This window comes from Bombina bombina, chromosome 2 (genome assembly GCF_027579735.1).
Source record: "Bombina bombina isolate aBomBom1 chromosome 2, aBomBom1.pri, whole genome shotgun sequence".
Taxonomy (NCBI): Eukaryota; Metazoa; Chordata; class Amphibia; order Anura; family Bombinatoridae; genus Bombina; species Bombina bombina.
In genome coordinates, this window is record NC_069500.1 from 373,760,506 (window position 1) to 373,774,968 (window position 14,463).

At 40.9% G+C, this 14,463-nt stretch overlaps 1 protein-coding gene across 1 annotated transcript in view; it reads left to right on the top strand.

The window, feature by feature from the left end:
- AACS (acetoacetyl-CoA synthetase) overlaps positions 1-14,463 on the top strand; it is a 350,996-nt gene that overhangs the window by 289,139 nt on the left and 47,394 nt on the right. Inside the window, exon 11 of the mRNA XM_053701850.1 lies at positions 7,318-7,382. Coding sequence (XP_053557825.1) covers positions 7,318-7,382 — 65 coding nt within the window. The remainder of the gene's footprint in view (positions 1-7,317; positions 7,383-14,463) is intronic.

Here is a 14,463-nt window from a genome sequence, read left to right on the forward strand (position 1 = left end):
CTTGCCCACTCAGGAGGCCCCTAGTACATCTAGCGCGCCAATACTCCTTACTATGCAACAATTAACGGCTGTAATGGATAATTCTGTCAAAAACATTTTAGCCAAAATGCACACTTATCAGCGTAAGCGCGACTGCTCTGTTTTAGATACTGAAGAGCATGACGACGCTGATAATAATGGTTCTGAAGGGCCCCTAAACCAGTCTGATGGGGCCAGGGAGGTTTTGTCTGAGGGAGAAATTACTGATTCAGGGAACATTTCTCAACAAGCTGAACCTGATGTGATTACGTTTAAATTTAAGTTGGAACATCTCCGCATTCTGCTTAAGGAGGTATTATCCACTCTGGATGATTGTGACAAGTTGGTCATCCCAGAGAAACTATGTAAAATGGACAAGTTCCTAGAGGTCCCGGGGCTCCCAGAAGCTTTTCCTATACCCAAGCGGGTGGCGGACATTGTAAATAAAGAATGGGAAAGGCCCGGTATTCCTTTCGTCCCTCCCCCCATATTTAAAAAATTGTTTCCTATGGTCGACCCCAGAAAGGACTTATGGCAGACAGTCCCCAAGGTCGAGGGAGCGGTTTCCACTTTAAACAAACGCACCACTATACCCATAGAAGATAGTTGTGCTTTCAAAGATCCTATGGATAAAAAATTAGAAGGTTTACTTAAAAAGATGTTTGTTCAGCAGGGTTACCTTCTACAACCAATTTCATGCATTGTCCCTGTCGCTACAGCCGCGTGTTTCTGGTTCGATGAGCTGGTAAAGGCGGTCGATAGTGATTCTCCTCCTTATGAGGAGATTATGGACAGAATCAATGCTCTCAAATTGGCTAATTCTTTCACCCTAGACGCCACTTTGCAATTGGCTAGGTTAGCGGCTAAGAATTCTGGGTTTGCTATTGTGGCGCGCAGAGCGCTTTGGTTGAAATCTTGGTCAGCTGATGCGTCTTCCAAGAACAAGCTACTTAACATTCCTTTCAAGGGGAAAACGCTGTTTGGCCCTGACTTGAAAGAGATTATCTCTGATATCACTGGGGGTAAGGGCCATGCCCTTCCTCAGGATCGGCCTTTCAAGGCCAAAAATAAACCTAATTTTCGTCCCTTTCGTAGAAACGGACCAGCCCAAAGTGCTACGTCCTCTAAGCAAGAGGGTAATACTTCTCAAGCCAAGCCAGCTTGGAGACCAATGCAAGGCTGGAACAAGGGAAAGCAGGCCAAGAAACCTGCCACTGCTACCAAGACAGCATGAAATGTTGGCCCCCGATCCGGGACCGGATCTGGTGGGGGGCAGACTCTCTCTCTTCGCTCGGTCTTGGGCAAGAGATGTTCTGGATCCTTGGGCGCTAGAAATAGTCTCCCAAGGTTATCTTCTGGAATTCAAGGGGCTTCCCCCAAGGGGGAGGTTCCACAGGTCTCAGTTGTCTTCAGACCACATAAAAAGACAGGCATTCTTACGTTGTGTAGAAGACCTGTTAAAAATGGGAGTGATTCATCCTGTTCCATTAGGAGAACAAGGGATGGGGTTCTACTCCAATCTGTTCATAGTTCCCAAAAAAGAGGGAACGTTCAGACCAATCTTAGATCTCAAGATCTTAAACAAGTTTCTCAAGGTTCCATCGTTCAAAATGGAAACCATTCGAACAATTCTTCCTTCCATCCAGGAAGGTCAATTCATGACCACGGTGGATTTAAAGGATGCGTATCTACATATTCCTATCCACAAGGAACATCATCGGTTCCTAAGGTTCGCATTCCTGGACAAGCATTACCAGTTCGTGGCGCTTCCTTTCGGATTAGCCACTGCTCCAAGGATTTTCACAAAGGTACTAGGGTCCCTTCTAGCTGTGCTAAGACCAAGGGGCATTGCTGTAGTACCTTACTTGGACGACATTCTGATTCAAGCGTCGTCCCTTCCTCAAGCAAAGGCTCACACGGACATTGTCCTGGCCTTTCTCAGATCTCACGGATGGAAAGTGAACGTGGAAAAGAGTTCTCTATCTCCGTCAACAAGGGTTCCCTTCTTGGGGACAATAATAGACTCCTTAGAAATGAGGATTTTTCTGACAGAGGCCAGAAAAACAAAACTTCTAGACTCTTGTCGGATACTTCATTCCGTTCCTCTTCCTTCCATAGCGCAGTGCATGGAAGTGATAGGTTTGATGGTAGCGGCAATGGACATAGTTCCTTTTGCGCGCATTCATCTAAGACCATTACAACTGTGCATGCTCAGTCAGTGGAATGGGGACTATACAAACTTGTCTCCGAGGATACAAGTAAATCAGAGGACCAGAGACTCACTCCGTTGGTGGCTGTCCCTGGACAACCTGTCACAAGGGATGACCTTCCGCAGACCAGAGTGGGTCATTGTCACGACCGACGCCAGTCTGATGGGCTGGGGCGCGGTCTGGGGATCCCTGAAAGCTCAGGGTCTTTGGTCTCGGGAAGAATCTCTTCTACCGATAAATATTCTGGAACTGAGAGCGATATTCAATGCTCTCAAGGCTTGGCCTCAGCTAGCGAGGGCCAAGTTCATACGGTTTCAATCAGACAACATGACAACTGTTGCGTACATCAACCATCAGGGGGGAACAAGGAGTTCCCTGGCGATGGAAGAAGTGACCAAAATCATTCTATGGGCGGAGTCTCACTCCTGCCACCTGTCTGCTATCCACATCCCAGGAGTGGAAAATTGGGAAGCGGATTTTCTGAGTCGTCAGACATTGCATCCGGGGGAGTGGGAACTCCATCCGGAAATCTTTGCCCAAGTCACTCAACTGTGGGGCATTCCAGACATGGATCTGATGGCCTCTCGTCAGAACTTCAAAGTTCCTTGCTACGGGTCCAGATCCAGGGATCCCAAGGCGGCTCTAGTGGATGCACTAGTAGCACCTTGGACCTTCAAACTAGCTTATGTATTCCCGCCGTTTCCTCTCATCCCCAGGCTGGTAGCCAGGATCAATCAGGAAAGGGCGTCGGTGATCTTGATAGCTCCTGCGTGGCCACGCAGGACTTGGTATGCAGATCTGGTGAATATGTCATCGGCTCCACCATGGAAGCTACCTTTGAGACGAGACCTTCTTGTTCAAGGTCCGTTCGAACATCCGAATCTGGTCTCACTCCAGCTGACTGCTTGGAGATTGAACGCTTGATCTTATCGAAGCGAGGGTTCTCAGATTCTGTTATCGATACTCTTGTTCAGGCCAGAAAGCCTGTAACTAGAAAGATTTACCACAAAATTTGGAAAAAATATATCTGTTGGTGTGAATCTAAAGGATTCCCTTGGGACAAGGTTAAGATTCCTAAGATTCTATCCTTCCTTCAAGAAGGATTGGAAAAAGGATTATCTGCAAGTTCCCTGAAGGGACAGATTTCTGCCTTGTCTGTGTTACTTCACAAAAAGCTGGCAGCTGTGCCAGATGTTCAAGCCTTTGTTCAGGCTCTGGTTAGAATCAAGCCTGTTTACAAACCTTTGACTCCTCCTTGGAGTCTCAACTTAGTTCTTTCAGTTCTTCAGGGGGTTCCGTTTGAACCCTTACATTCCGTTGATATTAAGTTATTATCTTGGAAAGTTTTGTTTTTGGTTGCAATTTCTTCTGCTAGAAGAGTTTCAGAATTATCTGCTCTGCAGTGTTCTCCTCCTTATCTGGTGTTCCATGCAGATAAGGTGGTTTTACGTACTAAACCTGGTTTTCTTCCAAAAGTTGTTTCTAACAAAAACATTAACCAGGAGATTATCGTACCTTCTCTGTGTCCGAAACCAGTTTCGAAGAAGGAACGTTTGTTGCACAATTTGGATGTTGTTCGCGCTCTAAAATTCTATTTAGATGCTACAAAGGATTTTAGACAAACATCTTCCTTGTTTGTTGTTTATTCCGGTAAAAGGAGAGGTCAAAAAGCAACTTCTACCTCTCTCTCTTTTTGGATTAAAAGCATCATCAGATTGGCTTACGAGACTGCCGGACGGCAGCCTCCCGAAAGAATCACAGCTCATTCCACTAGGGCTGTGGCTTCCACATGGGCCTTCAAGAACGAGGCTTCTGTTGATCAGATATGTAGGGCAGCGACTTGGTCTTCACTGCACACTTTTACCAAATTTTACAAGTTTGATACTTTTGCTTCTTCTGAGGCTATTTTTGGGAGAAAGGTTTTGCAAGCCGTGGTGCCTTCCATCTAGGTGACCTGATTTGCTCCCTCCCATCATCCGTGTCCTAAAGCTTTGGTATTGGTTCCCACAAGTAAGGATGACGCCGTGGACCGGACACACCTATGTTGGAGAAAACAGAATTTATGTTTACCTGATAAATTACTTTCTCCAACGGTGTGTCCGGTCCACGGCCCGCCCTGGTTTTTTAATCAGGTCTGATAATTTATTTTCTTTAACTACAGTCACCACGGTATCATATGGTTTCTCCTATGCAAATATTCCTCCTTAACGTCGGTCGAATGACTGGGGTAGGCGGAGCCTAGGAGGGATCATGTGACCAGCTTTGCTGGGCTCTTTGCCATTTCCTGTTGGGGGAAGAGAATATCCCACAAGTAAGGATGACGCCGTGGACCGGACACACCGTTGGAGAAAGTAATTTATCAGGTAAACATAAATTCTGTTATTATTATTTAAAACATCCACAAACTGCAGTATGTGTGTTTAGTACACTTACACAACAGATAAGTGTTCTACAAATTCAATGCTTAATTACTATAAATGAATCGTATTTTTTATTTTTTGTTTGTACAATTTTTCCTTGCTGACATTTAGTTGAGAGAGCTCTGGTGAAAGGTTATATCCCACCGAGACAATAGTTTTCAGTGAAAGGTTAATCAAATCTTGGTAATTCAATAGGTTTTAACAAAATTTGAACACTTTTTATATGTTTGTGTTGCATAAGCAAAATGAAAATGTTCTTAAATAGAAAAAATGAAGTGCTATAAAACATTGTAAGCCCCTATAACGTGCTGCCTTTTATAAGTTAGTACGGTCACCGCCAGTATTATAAATATTCTTTGGCATGGTAAAAAAAAAAAGCCACATTTTAGCATAGAACTCCCAATAACAAGACGTCCCATTTATCCCCTTTCATTTCTGAGATTTATATTGTTTCTTCTTTCTCTTGGGTTTGGTTCCCTGCAGTTTTCTGTAACTATCTGAATTTTCCATTTTCAACATGAAATCATATTTCTTTTTTGCTACCTTTTGTCTTGACAAGAGCCTTGCAAGCGAATCACCATAAGTCACCGTGGAGCCTGCCGCTTGTCTGTTAGATAAATAGAGCCATCCTAGCTGCCTATTAGACAGCAAGCAAATGAAGCCTCTGAGATTCCCTTCCAAACAATTGACTAATGTAGATAAATCTGGAACCTAGTGTTATTGATTACTGCAGATAAAATATAGCAGTAGAAGCCATGCATTCTAACAGTAATGACACAAAATTCAGTCCTCTCTCCACCTCCAAGCAATTACCCATAGATTTTATAGCCTTAGGCTACTATACACATTAAAGGGCATTCTAGTCAAAAAATACATGATCTAATCAGTTAAAACATGTAATTTTAAGACTATCGACCCTGCAGTACTGTGTGTTTAACCCCTGCAATGAGTTAAACACACAGTAGAAATACCGCTTGGGACTCGTAGTGCACTTCTGGTCCCAAGCAGGAGCACTAGCTGCACATCTGAGTCATGCGACTAGCACTGCTGATTGGACCAGTGGAAAATTCACTCTGGACCAGCAGTGAACCGCAAGTCCAGAGCAGTATTTTTACTGCGTGTTTAATCCCATTGCAGGGGTTAAAAACACAGATTAGAGCATGTCATTTTTTGATTATAATTGTACTGTAAAATTGGTTTTCTTAAAGGACTATGTCCCTTTTCATGAGAAAATGTTAAAGGGACCTTGTACTTAATGCGTAATTAAAAATGTTACAAGGGATTTAGTCTTGTTACAAAAACTTTATAATCTTCTGATTTTTGCTTGCTTTTCCTGCAGTTTACCTTTCTAAAGAGTTTTTTCCACTTCTTCTAGACAGACTGAAGTGGATCTTGCAGACATCAGAGCTCAAAGAAAATACATTTCCCCCCTAAAGCAATGCAACTTTAAATAACAAAGCAACCATTAATGTCCATTTGAGTTAAGATGTTAACATTTTTCTTAAAATTTAGAAGTGCAAAAGGAGTGCAGTTAAAATGGTGCATGCAACAATAATGTCACACTTCATAATTCTAACCCCTTATAATGTTGGATCTATTTAAGTCATGTGAAAAATAATATTTAAGGTTGTTAAAGTGTAGGAAATGCAGCATTGAAGCCCTGCATCCTCCATTTAACCAGCTCTTTATTGTATCCAGAAGGCTTAAAGGGACATTAAACTGCTGAGTACAACTACAGTAGCATGGTCAGTACTCACAGTTCTGTGTTTTTCCTCATGTGTCTGCAGCTCTTATTAGAGAAGACATCTTTGCATCTTTAAACTGTGCTCCGCCATCTTGGAATGCATCCTGTAAAAGAAACTGAACTTTCACAGGTCAGTGATGTTGCTGGCTTTTTGAAAAGTCAAAGATGGCGGAACTCAGTGAGTAGGTGCCGAACATTACTAACCAGCACTTTTGAAGGGTTAAAATAAGAGAATAGCTTTAAAGAGAGATGTAGGCAAAGATGGAAAAAACTACAATGCTGAGCTATTGATATTGGATTTGTACACAGCAGTTTAATTAACCCTTTAAGGAATATTGTAGTCTATGGCTTCTCAGTTTTGTAAAGAGAATTTTGATGGACCTGACATGATGGACCTGTCATTTAATATTTTAGCTTTAATAGTATATCTAATTAAAACATTAAAGGGACATGAAACCCAATTTTTTTATTTCATGATTTAGAAAGAGCATGCAATTTTAAACAGCTTTCTTTTATAATCTAATTTTCTTCATTCTCTTGATATCCTTTGCTGAAAAGTATATCTAGATAGGCTCAGTAGCTGCTGATTGGTGGCTGCACATAAAAGCCTTGTGTGATTGGCTCACCCATCTGCATTGCTATTTCTTCAACAAAGGATATCTAAAGAATGAAGCAAATTAGATAATAGAAGTAAATTGGAATGTTGTTTAAAATTATATTCTCTGTCTGAATCATGAAAGAATTTTTTTGGGTTTAGTGTCCCTTTAAGAGGTTGAAAAGAAGTAAATGTAAGGGCATGGCTAAATTTAAATCTAAATTTTTGAAAAGTCTTTCCATTATTTTAAAGGTATGGCACCCATCATAAGTTAATAATTTGCATAATGTTCATGAAACTAAGTGTTTTTTTGTTATTTTTATGTGACAGGATAACCATTATGGGGACTGGTGCAAAATGGCTGGCTGTTTTAGAAGAGAAAAATCTGAAGCCATGTAAGACTTTTTATGTTTCCTACTCTGGCAAATGTTACTGTTCGCTCTTTTCCTCCTCTTTAGCGGGTAAAGGATTACAGAGTAAACAAAACAATTTTGCATCATTTAAATGTTTCATTGTAAATTTAAATAGACTCAAAATATTATATAATTTACAGTGTTGATAGTCAAACACGGATTAGAGCATGTCCTGGGTGCAGCTTCTTTTTAGCCCAGTAATGCTTTTTACAGAGTGGACTGTAGTATATCAGTCTGATCCCGCCTATTATGGTCAGTCTAGCGCTGTAATACCAGGCAATTCCTGAACAAGGAACACAGCAACCCCAGACAATCGTTGTCTGCCTTCATTGGACCTCGTCACTGAAGTGTAGCCTTGCTCAGTGTGCTTAGAGGAATATGGAGTCCACGTCTGGTTGCCCCTTTTTCCCTTAGGGAGACTTAATACACACAGAGAGAAGCGCACTCATAGGAACGAACAGCCAGCTCAAAAACATTGTTAGCGTGTTCTCTGGCGATTTACCACCTGGGTGCAGCTTCTTTTTAGCCCAGTAATGCTTTTCACAGATTAGAACTTTCTGTAGTATCAATCTGATCCTGCCTATTACAGTCAGTCCAGGGCTGAAATACCAGGCGCAGAGACCAACCAGTAAAATACATATTTAAAGCTTCAGCGAGCTTGTTGCTCCTCCCAGTTCCAGTGTCTTTGGTAACTTCTCAGACCTCTCTATTGTCCAGGAGGTAGTTACACACCTTTTAAGTCTAAATTTTTACCTAATGTCTACAGCATCTCTCCTATAGACTGCTGCTATGTCTTGAACTGGGGTCCGAGCAAGGTTCTGTAGGCCCCTAAAAAATTGCTTTCCTGTTGGGTTTGATCTGACTTGTTCTGTCAAACCATATAACAGGGAGGGATCCACTTTTTCCTACTGCAACTACCTGTCCAGCTGCATTAACCCTTTTTAATACCTTCACATTATGATATTGCTTCAACATTTTGCCTTGACTGAGCCAGCTTCTGGCAGGTACTTTTTACAGTTCAATGTTAATAGCCTTTTTTCCCCCCCTCCCTTTTGTTTTCTTTCATGTAATTAACAAGAGTCCATGAGCTAGTGACGTATGGGATATACATTCCTACCAGGAGGGGCAAAGTTTCCCAAACCTTAAAATGCCTATAAATACACCCCTCACCACACCCACAAATCAGTTTTTACAAACTTTGCCTCCAAGGGAGGTGGTGAAGTAAGTTTGTGCTAGATTCTACGTTGATATGCGCTCCGCAGCAAGTTGGAGCCCGGTTTTCCTCTCAGCGTGCAGTGAATGTCAGAGGGATGTGAGGAGAGTATTGCCTATTGAATGCAGTGATCTCCTTCTACGGGGTCTATTTCATAAGGTTCTCTGTTATCGGTCGTAGAGATTCATCTCTTACCTCCCTTTTCAGATCGACGATATACTCTTATATTTACCATTTCCTCTACTGATTCTCGTTTCAGTACTGGTTTGGCTTTCTACAAACATGTAGATGAGTGTCCTGGGGTAAGTAAGTCTTATTTTCTGTGACACTCTAAGCTATGGTTGGGCACTTTATTTATAAAGTTCTAAATATATGTATTCAAACATTTATTTGCCTTGACTCAGAATGTTCAACTTTCCTTATTTCCAGACAGTCAGTTTCATATTTGGGATTATGCTTTAAATTATCATATTTTTTCTTACCTCAAAAATTTGACTTTTTTCCCTGTGGGCTGTTAGGCTCGCGGGGGCTGAAAATGCTTCATTTTATTGTGTCATTCTTGGCGCGGACTTTTTTGGCGCAAAAATTCTTTTCCGTTTCCGGCGTCATACGTGTCGCCGGAAGTTGCGTCATTTTTGACGTTATTTTGCGCCAAAAATGTCGGCGTTCCGGATGTGGCGTCATTTTTGGCGCCAAAAGCATTTAGGCGCCAAATAATGTGGGCGTCTTATTTGGCGCCAAAAAATATGGGCGTCGCTTTTGTCTCCACATTATTTCAGTCTCATTTTTCATTTGCTTCTGGTTGCTAGAAGCTTGATGTTTGGCATTTTTTTCCCATTCCTGAAACTGTCTTATAAGGAATTTGATCTATTTTGCTTTATATGTTGTTTTTTCTCTTACATATTGCAAGATGTCTCACGTTGCATCTGAGCCAGAAGATACTACAGGAAAACCACTGCCTGCTGGATCTACCAAAGCTAAGTGTATCTGCTGTAAACTTTTGGTAGCTATTCCTCCAGCTGTTGTTTGTAATAATTGTCATGACAAACTTGTTAAAGCAGATAATATTTCCTTTAGTGATGTACCATTGCCTGTTGCAGTTCCCTCAACATCTAAGGTGCAGAATGTTCCTGATAACATAAGAGATTTTGTTTCTGAATCCATAAAGAAGGCTTTGTCTGTTATTTCTCCTTCTAGTAAACGTAAAAAGTCTTTTAAATCTTCTCTCTCTACAGATGAATTTTTAAATGAACACCATCATTCTGATTCTTTGGACTCTTCTGGTTCAGAGGATTCTGTCTCAGAGATTGATGCTGATAAATCTTCATATTTATTTAAGATGGAATTTATTCGCTCTTTACTTAAAGAAGTACTAATTGCTTTAGAAATAGAGGATTCTAGTCCTCTTGATACTAATTCTATACGTTTGGATAAGGTTTTTAAAGCTCCTGCGGTTATTCCAGAAGTCTTTCCTGTTCCTAATGCTATTTCTGCAGTAATTGCTAAGGAATGGGATAAATTGGGTAATTCATTTACTCCTTCTAAACGTTTTAAGCAATTATATCCTGTTCCGCCTGACAGGTTAGAATTTTGGGACAAAATCCCTAAAGTTGATGGGGCTATTTCTACCCTTGCTAAACGTACTACCATTCCTACGTCAGATGGTACCTCGTTTAAAGATCCTTTAGATAGAAAAATTGAATCTTTTCTAAGAAAAGCTTATCTATGTTCAGGTAATCTTCTTAGACCTGCTATATCATTGGCTGATGTTGCTGCAGCTTCAACTTTTTGGTTGGAAACTCTAGCGCAACAAGTAACAAATCGTGATTCTCATGATATTATTATTCTTCTCCAGCATGCTAATAATTTCATCTGTGATGCCATTTTTGATATTATTAGAGTTGATGTTAGATTTATGTCTCTGGCTATCTTAGCCAGAAGAGCTTTATGGCTTAAGACTTGGAATGCTGATATGGCTTCTAAATCAACTCTACTTTCCATTTCTTTCCAGGGAAACAAATTATTTGGTTCTCAGTTGGATTCTATTATTTCAACTGTTACTGGTGGGAAAGGAACTTTTTTACCACAGGATAAAAAAGTCTAAAGGTAAAAAACAGGGCTAACAATCGTTTTCGTTCCTTTCGTTTCAACAAAGAACAAAAGCCTGATCCTTCGTCCTCAGGAGCAGTTTCAGTTTGGAAACCATCTCCAGTCTGGAATAAATCCAAGCCTGCTAGAAAGGCAAAGCCTGCTTCTAAGTTCACATGAAGGTACGGCCCTCATTCCAGTTCAGCTGGTAGGGGGCAGGTTACGTTTTTTCAAAGAAATTTGGATCAATTCTGTTCACAATCTTTGGATTCAGAACATTGTTTCAGAAGGGTACAGAATTGGTTTCAAGATGAGACCTCCTGCAAAGAGATTTTTTCTTTCCCATGTCCCAGTAAATCCAGTGAAAGCTCAAGCATTTCTGAATTGTGTTTCAGATCTAGAGTTGGCTGGAGTAATTATGCCAGTTCCAGTTCCGGAACAGGGGATGGGGGTTTTATTCAAATCTCTTCATTGTACCAAAGAAGGAGAATTCCTTCAGACCAGTTCTGGATCTAAAATTATTGAATCGTTATGTAAGGATACCAACGTTCAAGATGGTAACTGTAAGGACTATATTGCCTTTTGTTCAGCAAGGGAATTATATGTCCATAATAGATTTACAGGATGCATATCTGCATATTCCAATTCATCCAGATCATTATCAGTTCCTGAGATTCTCTTTTCTAGACAAGCATTACCAATTTGTGGCTCTACCGTTTGGCCTTGCTACAGCTCCAAGAATTTTCACAAAGATTCTCGGTGCCCTTCTGTCTGTAATCAGAGAACAGGGTATTGTGGTATTTCCTTATTTGGACGATATCTTGGTACTTGCTCCGTCTTTACATTTAGCAGAGTCTCATACGAATCGACTTGTGTTGTTTCTTCAAGATCATGGTTGGAGGATCAATTTACCAAAAAGTTCTTTGATTCCTCAAACAAGGGTAACCTTTCTGGGTTTCCAGATAGATTCAGTGTCCATGACTTTGTCTTTAACAGACAAGAGACGTCTAAAATTGATTACAGCCTGTCGAAACCTTCAGTCTCAATCATTCCCTTCGGTAGCCTTATGCATGGAAATTCTAGGTCTTATGACTGCTGCATCGGACGCGATCCCCTTTGCTCGTTTTCACATGCGACCTCTTCAGCTCTGTATGCTGAACCAATGGTGCAGGGATTACACGAAGATATATCAATTAATATCTTTAAAACCGATTGTTCGGCACTCTCTAACGTGGTGGACAGATCACCATCGTTTAATTCAGGGGGGCTTCTTTTGTTCTTTCCGACCTGGACTGTAATTTCAACAGATGCAAGTCTCACAGGTTGGGGAGCTGTGTGGGGATCTCTGACGGCACAAGGAGTTTGGGAATCTCAGGAGGTGAGATTACCGATCAATATCTTGGAACTCCGTGCAGTTTTCAGAGCTCTTCAGTTTTGGCCTCTTCTGAAGAGAGAATCGTTCATTTGTTTTCAGACAGACAATGTCACAACTGTGGCATACATCAATCATCAAGGAGGGACTCACAGTCCTCTGGCTATGAAAGAAGTATCTCGAATTTTGGTTTGGGCGGAATCCAGCTCCTGTCTAATCTCTGCGGTTCATATCCCAGGTGTAGACAATTGGGAAGCGGATTATCTCAGTCGCCAAACGTTGCATCCGGGCGAATGGTCTCTTCACCCAGAGGTATTTCTTCAGATTGTTCAATTGTGGGGGGCTTCCAGAGATAGATCTGATGGCCTCTCATCTAAACAAGAAACTTCCCAGGTATCTGTCCAGATCCCGGGATCCTCAGGCGGAGGCAGTGGATGCATTATCACTTCCTTGGAAGTATCATCCTGCCTATATCTTTCCGCCTCTAGTTCTTCTTCCAAGAGTAATCTCCAAGATTCTGAGGGAATGCTCGTTTGTTCTGCTAATAGCTCCGGCATGGCCTCACAGGTTTTGGTATGCGGATCTTGTCCGGATGGCATCTTGCCAGCCATGGACTCTTCCGTTAAGACCAGACCTTCTGTCACAAGGTCCTTTTTTCCATCCGGATCTGAAATCCTTAAATTTAAAGGTATGGAGATTGAACGCTTGATTCTTGGTCATAGAGGTTTCTCTGACTCCGTGATTAATACTATGTTAACAGGCTCGTAAATCTGTATCTCGAGAGATATATTATAGAGTCTGGAAGACTTATATTTCTTGGTGTCTTTCTCATCATTTTTCTTGGCATTCTTTTAGAATACCGAGAATTTTACAGTTTCTTCAGGATGGTTTAGATAAGGGTTTGTCCGCAAGTTCTTTGAAAGGACAAATCTCCGCTCTTTCTGTTCTTTTTCACAGAAAGATTGCTATTCTTCCTGATATTCATTGTTTTGTACAAGCTTTGGTTCGTATAAAACCTGTCATTAAGTCAATTTCTCCTCCTTGGAGTTTGAATTTGGTTCTGGGAGCTCTTCAAGCTCCTCCGTTTGAACCTATGCATTCATTGGACATTAAATTACTTTCTTGGAAAGTTTTGTTCCTTTTGGCCATCTCTTCTGCTAGAAGAGTTTCTGAATTATCTGCTCTTTCGTGTGAGTCTCCTTTTCTGATTTTTCATCAGGATAAGGCGGTGTTGCGAACTTCTTTTGAATTTTTACCTAAAGTTGTGAATTCCAACAACATTAGTAGAGAAATTGTGGTTCCTTCATTATGTCCTAATCCTAAGAATTCTGAGGAGAAATCATTGCATTCTTTGGATGTTGTTAGAGCTTTGAAATATTATGTTGAAGCTACGAAATCTTTCCGTAAGACTTCTAGTCTATTTGTTATCTTTTCCGGTTCTAGGAAAGGCCAGAAAGCTTCTGCCATTTCTTTGGCATCTTGGTTGAAATCTTTAATTCATCTTGCCTATGTTGAGTCGGGTAAAATTCCGCCTCAAAGAATTACAGCTCATTCTACTAGGTCAGTATCTACTTCCTGGGCGTTTAGGAATGAAGCTTCGGTTGACCAGATCTGCAAAGCAGCAACTTGGTCCTCTTTGCATACTTTTACTAAATTCTACCATTTTGATGTATTTTCTTCTTCTGAAGCAGTTTTTGGTAGAAAAGTTCTTCAGGCAGCGGTTTCAGTTTGAATCTTCTGCTTATGTTTTTTGTTAAACTTTATTTTGGGTGTGGATTATTTTCAGCAGGAATTGGCTGTCTTTATTTTATCCCTCCCTCTCTAGTGACTCTTGTGTGGAAAGATCCACATCTTGGGTAGTCATTATCCCATACGTCACTAGTTCATGGACTCTTGTTAATTACATGAAAGAAAACATAATTTATGTAAGAACTTACCTGATAAATTCATTTCTTTCATATTAACAAGAGTCCATGAGGCCCACCCTTTTTTGTGGTGGTTATGATTTTTTTGTATAAAGCACAATTATTCCAATTCCTTATTTTATATGCTTCGCACTTTTTTTCTTATCACCCCACTTCTTGGCTATTCGTTAAACTGATTTGTGGGTGTGGTGAGGGGTGTATTTATAGGCATTTTAAGGTTTGGGAAACTTTGCCCCTCCTGGTAGGAATGTATATCCCATACGTCACTAGCTCATGGACTCTTGTTAATATGAAAGAAATGAATTTATCAGGTAAGTTCTTACATAAATTATGTTTTTTAGGTCCTTTTTTGTTGCTAGGCTGATATGCTCCCCATAGTAAATCTAATTGATGTGGTATGGGCCTAGTTTTCCAGAATGATGATCTACCATCACAATCTATTCGAGAGGAAACACTATTTTATAC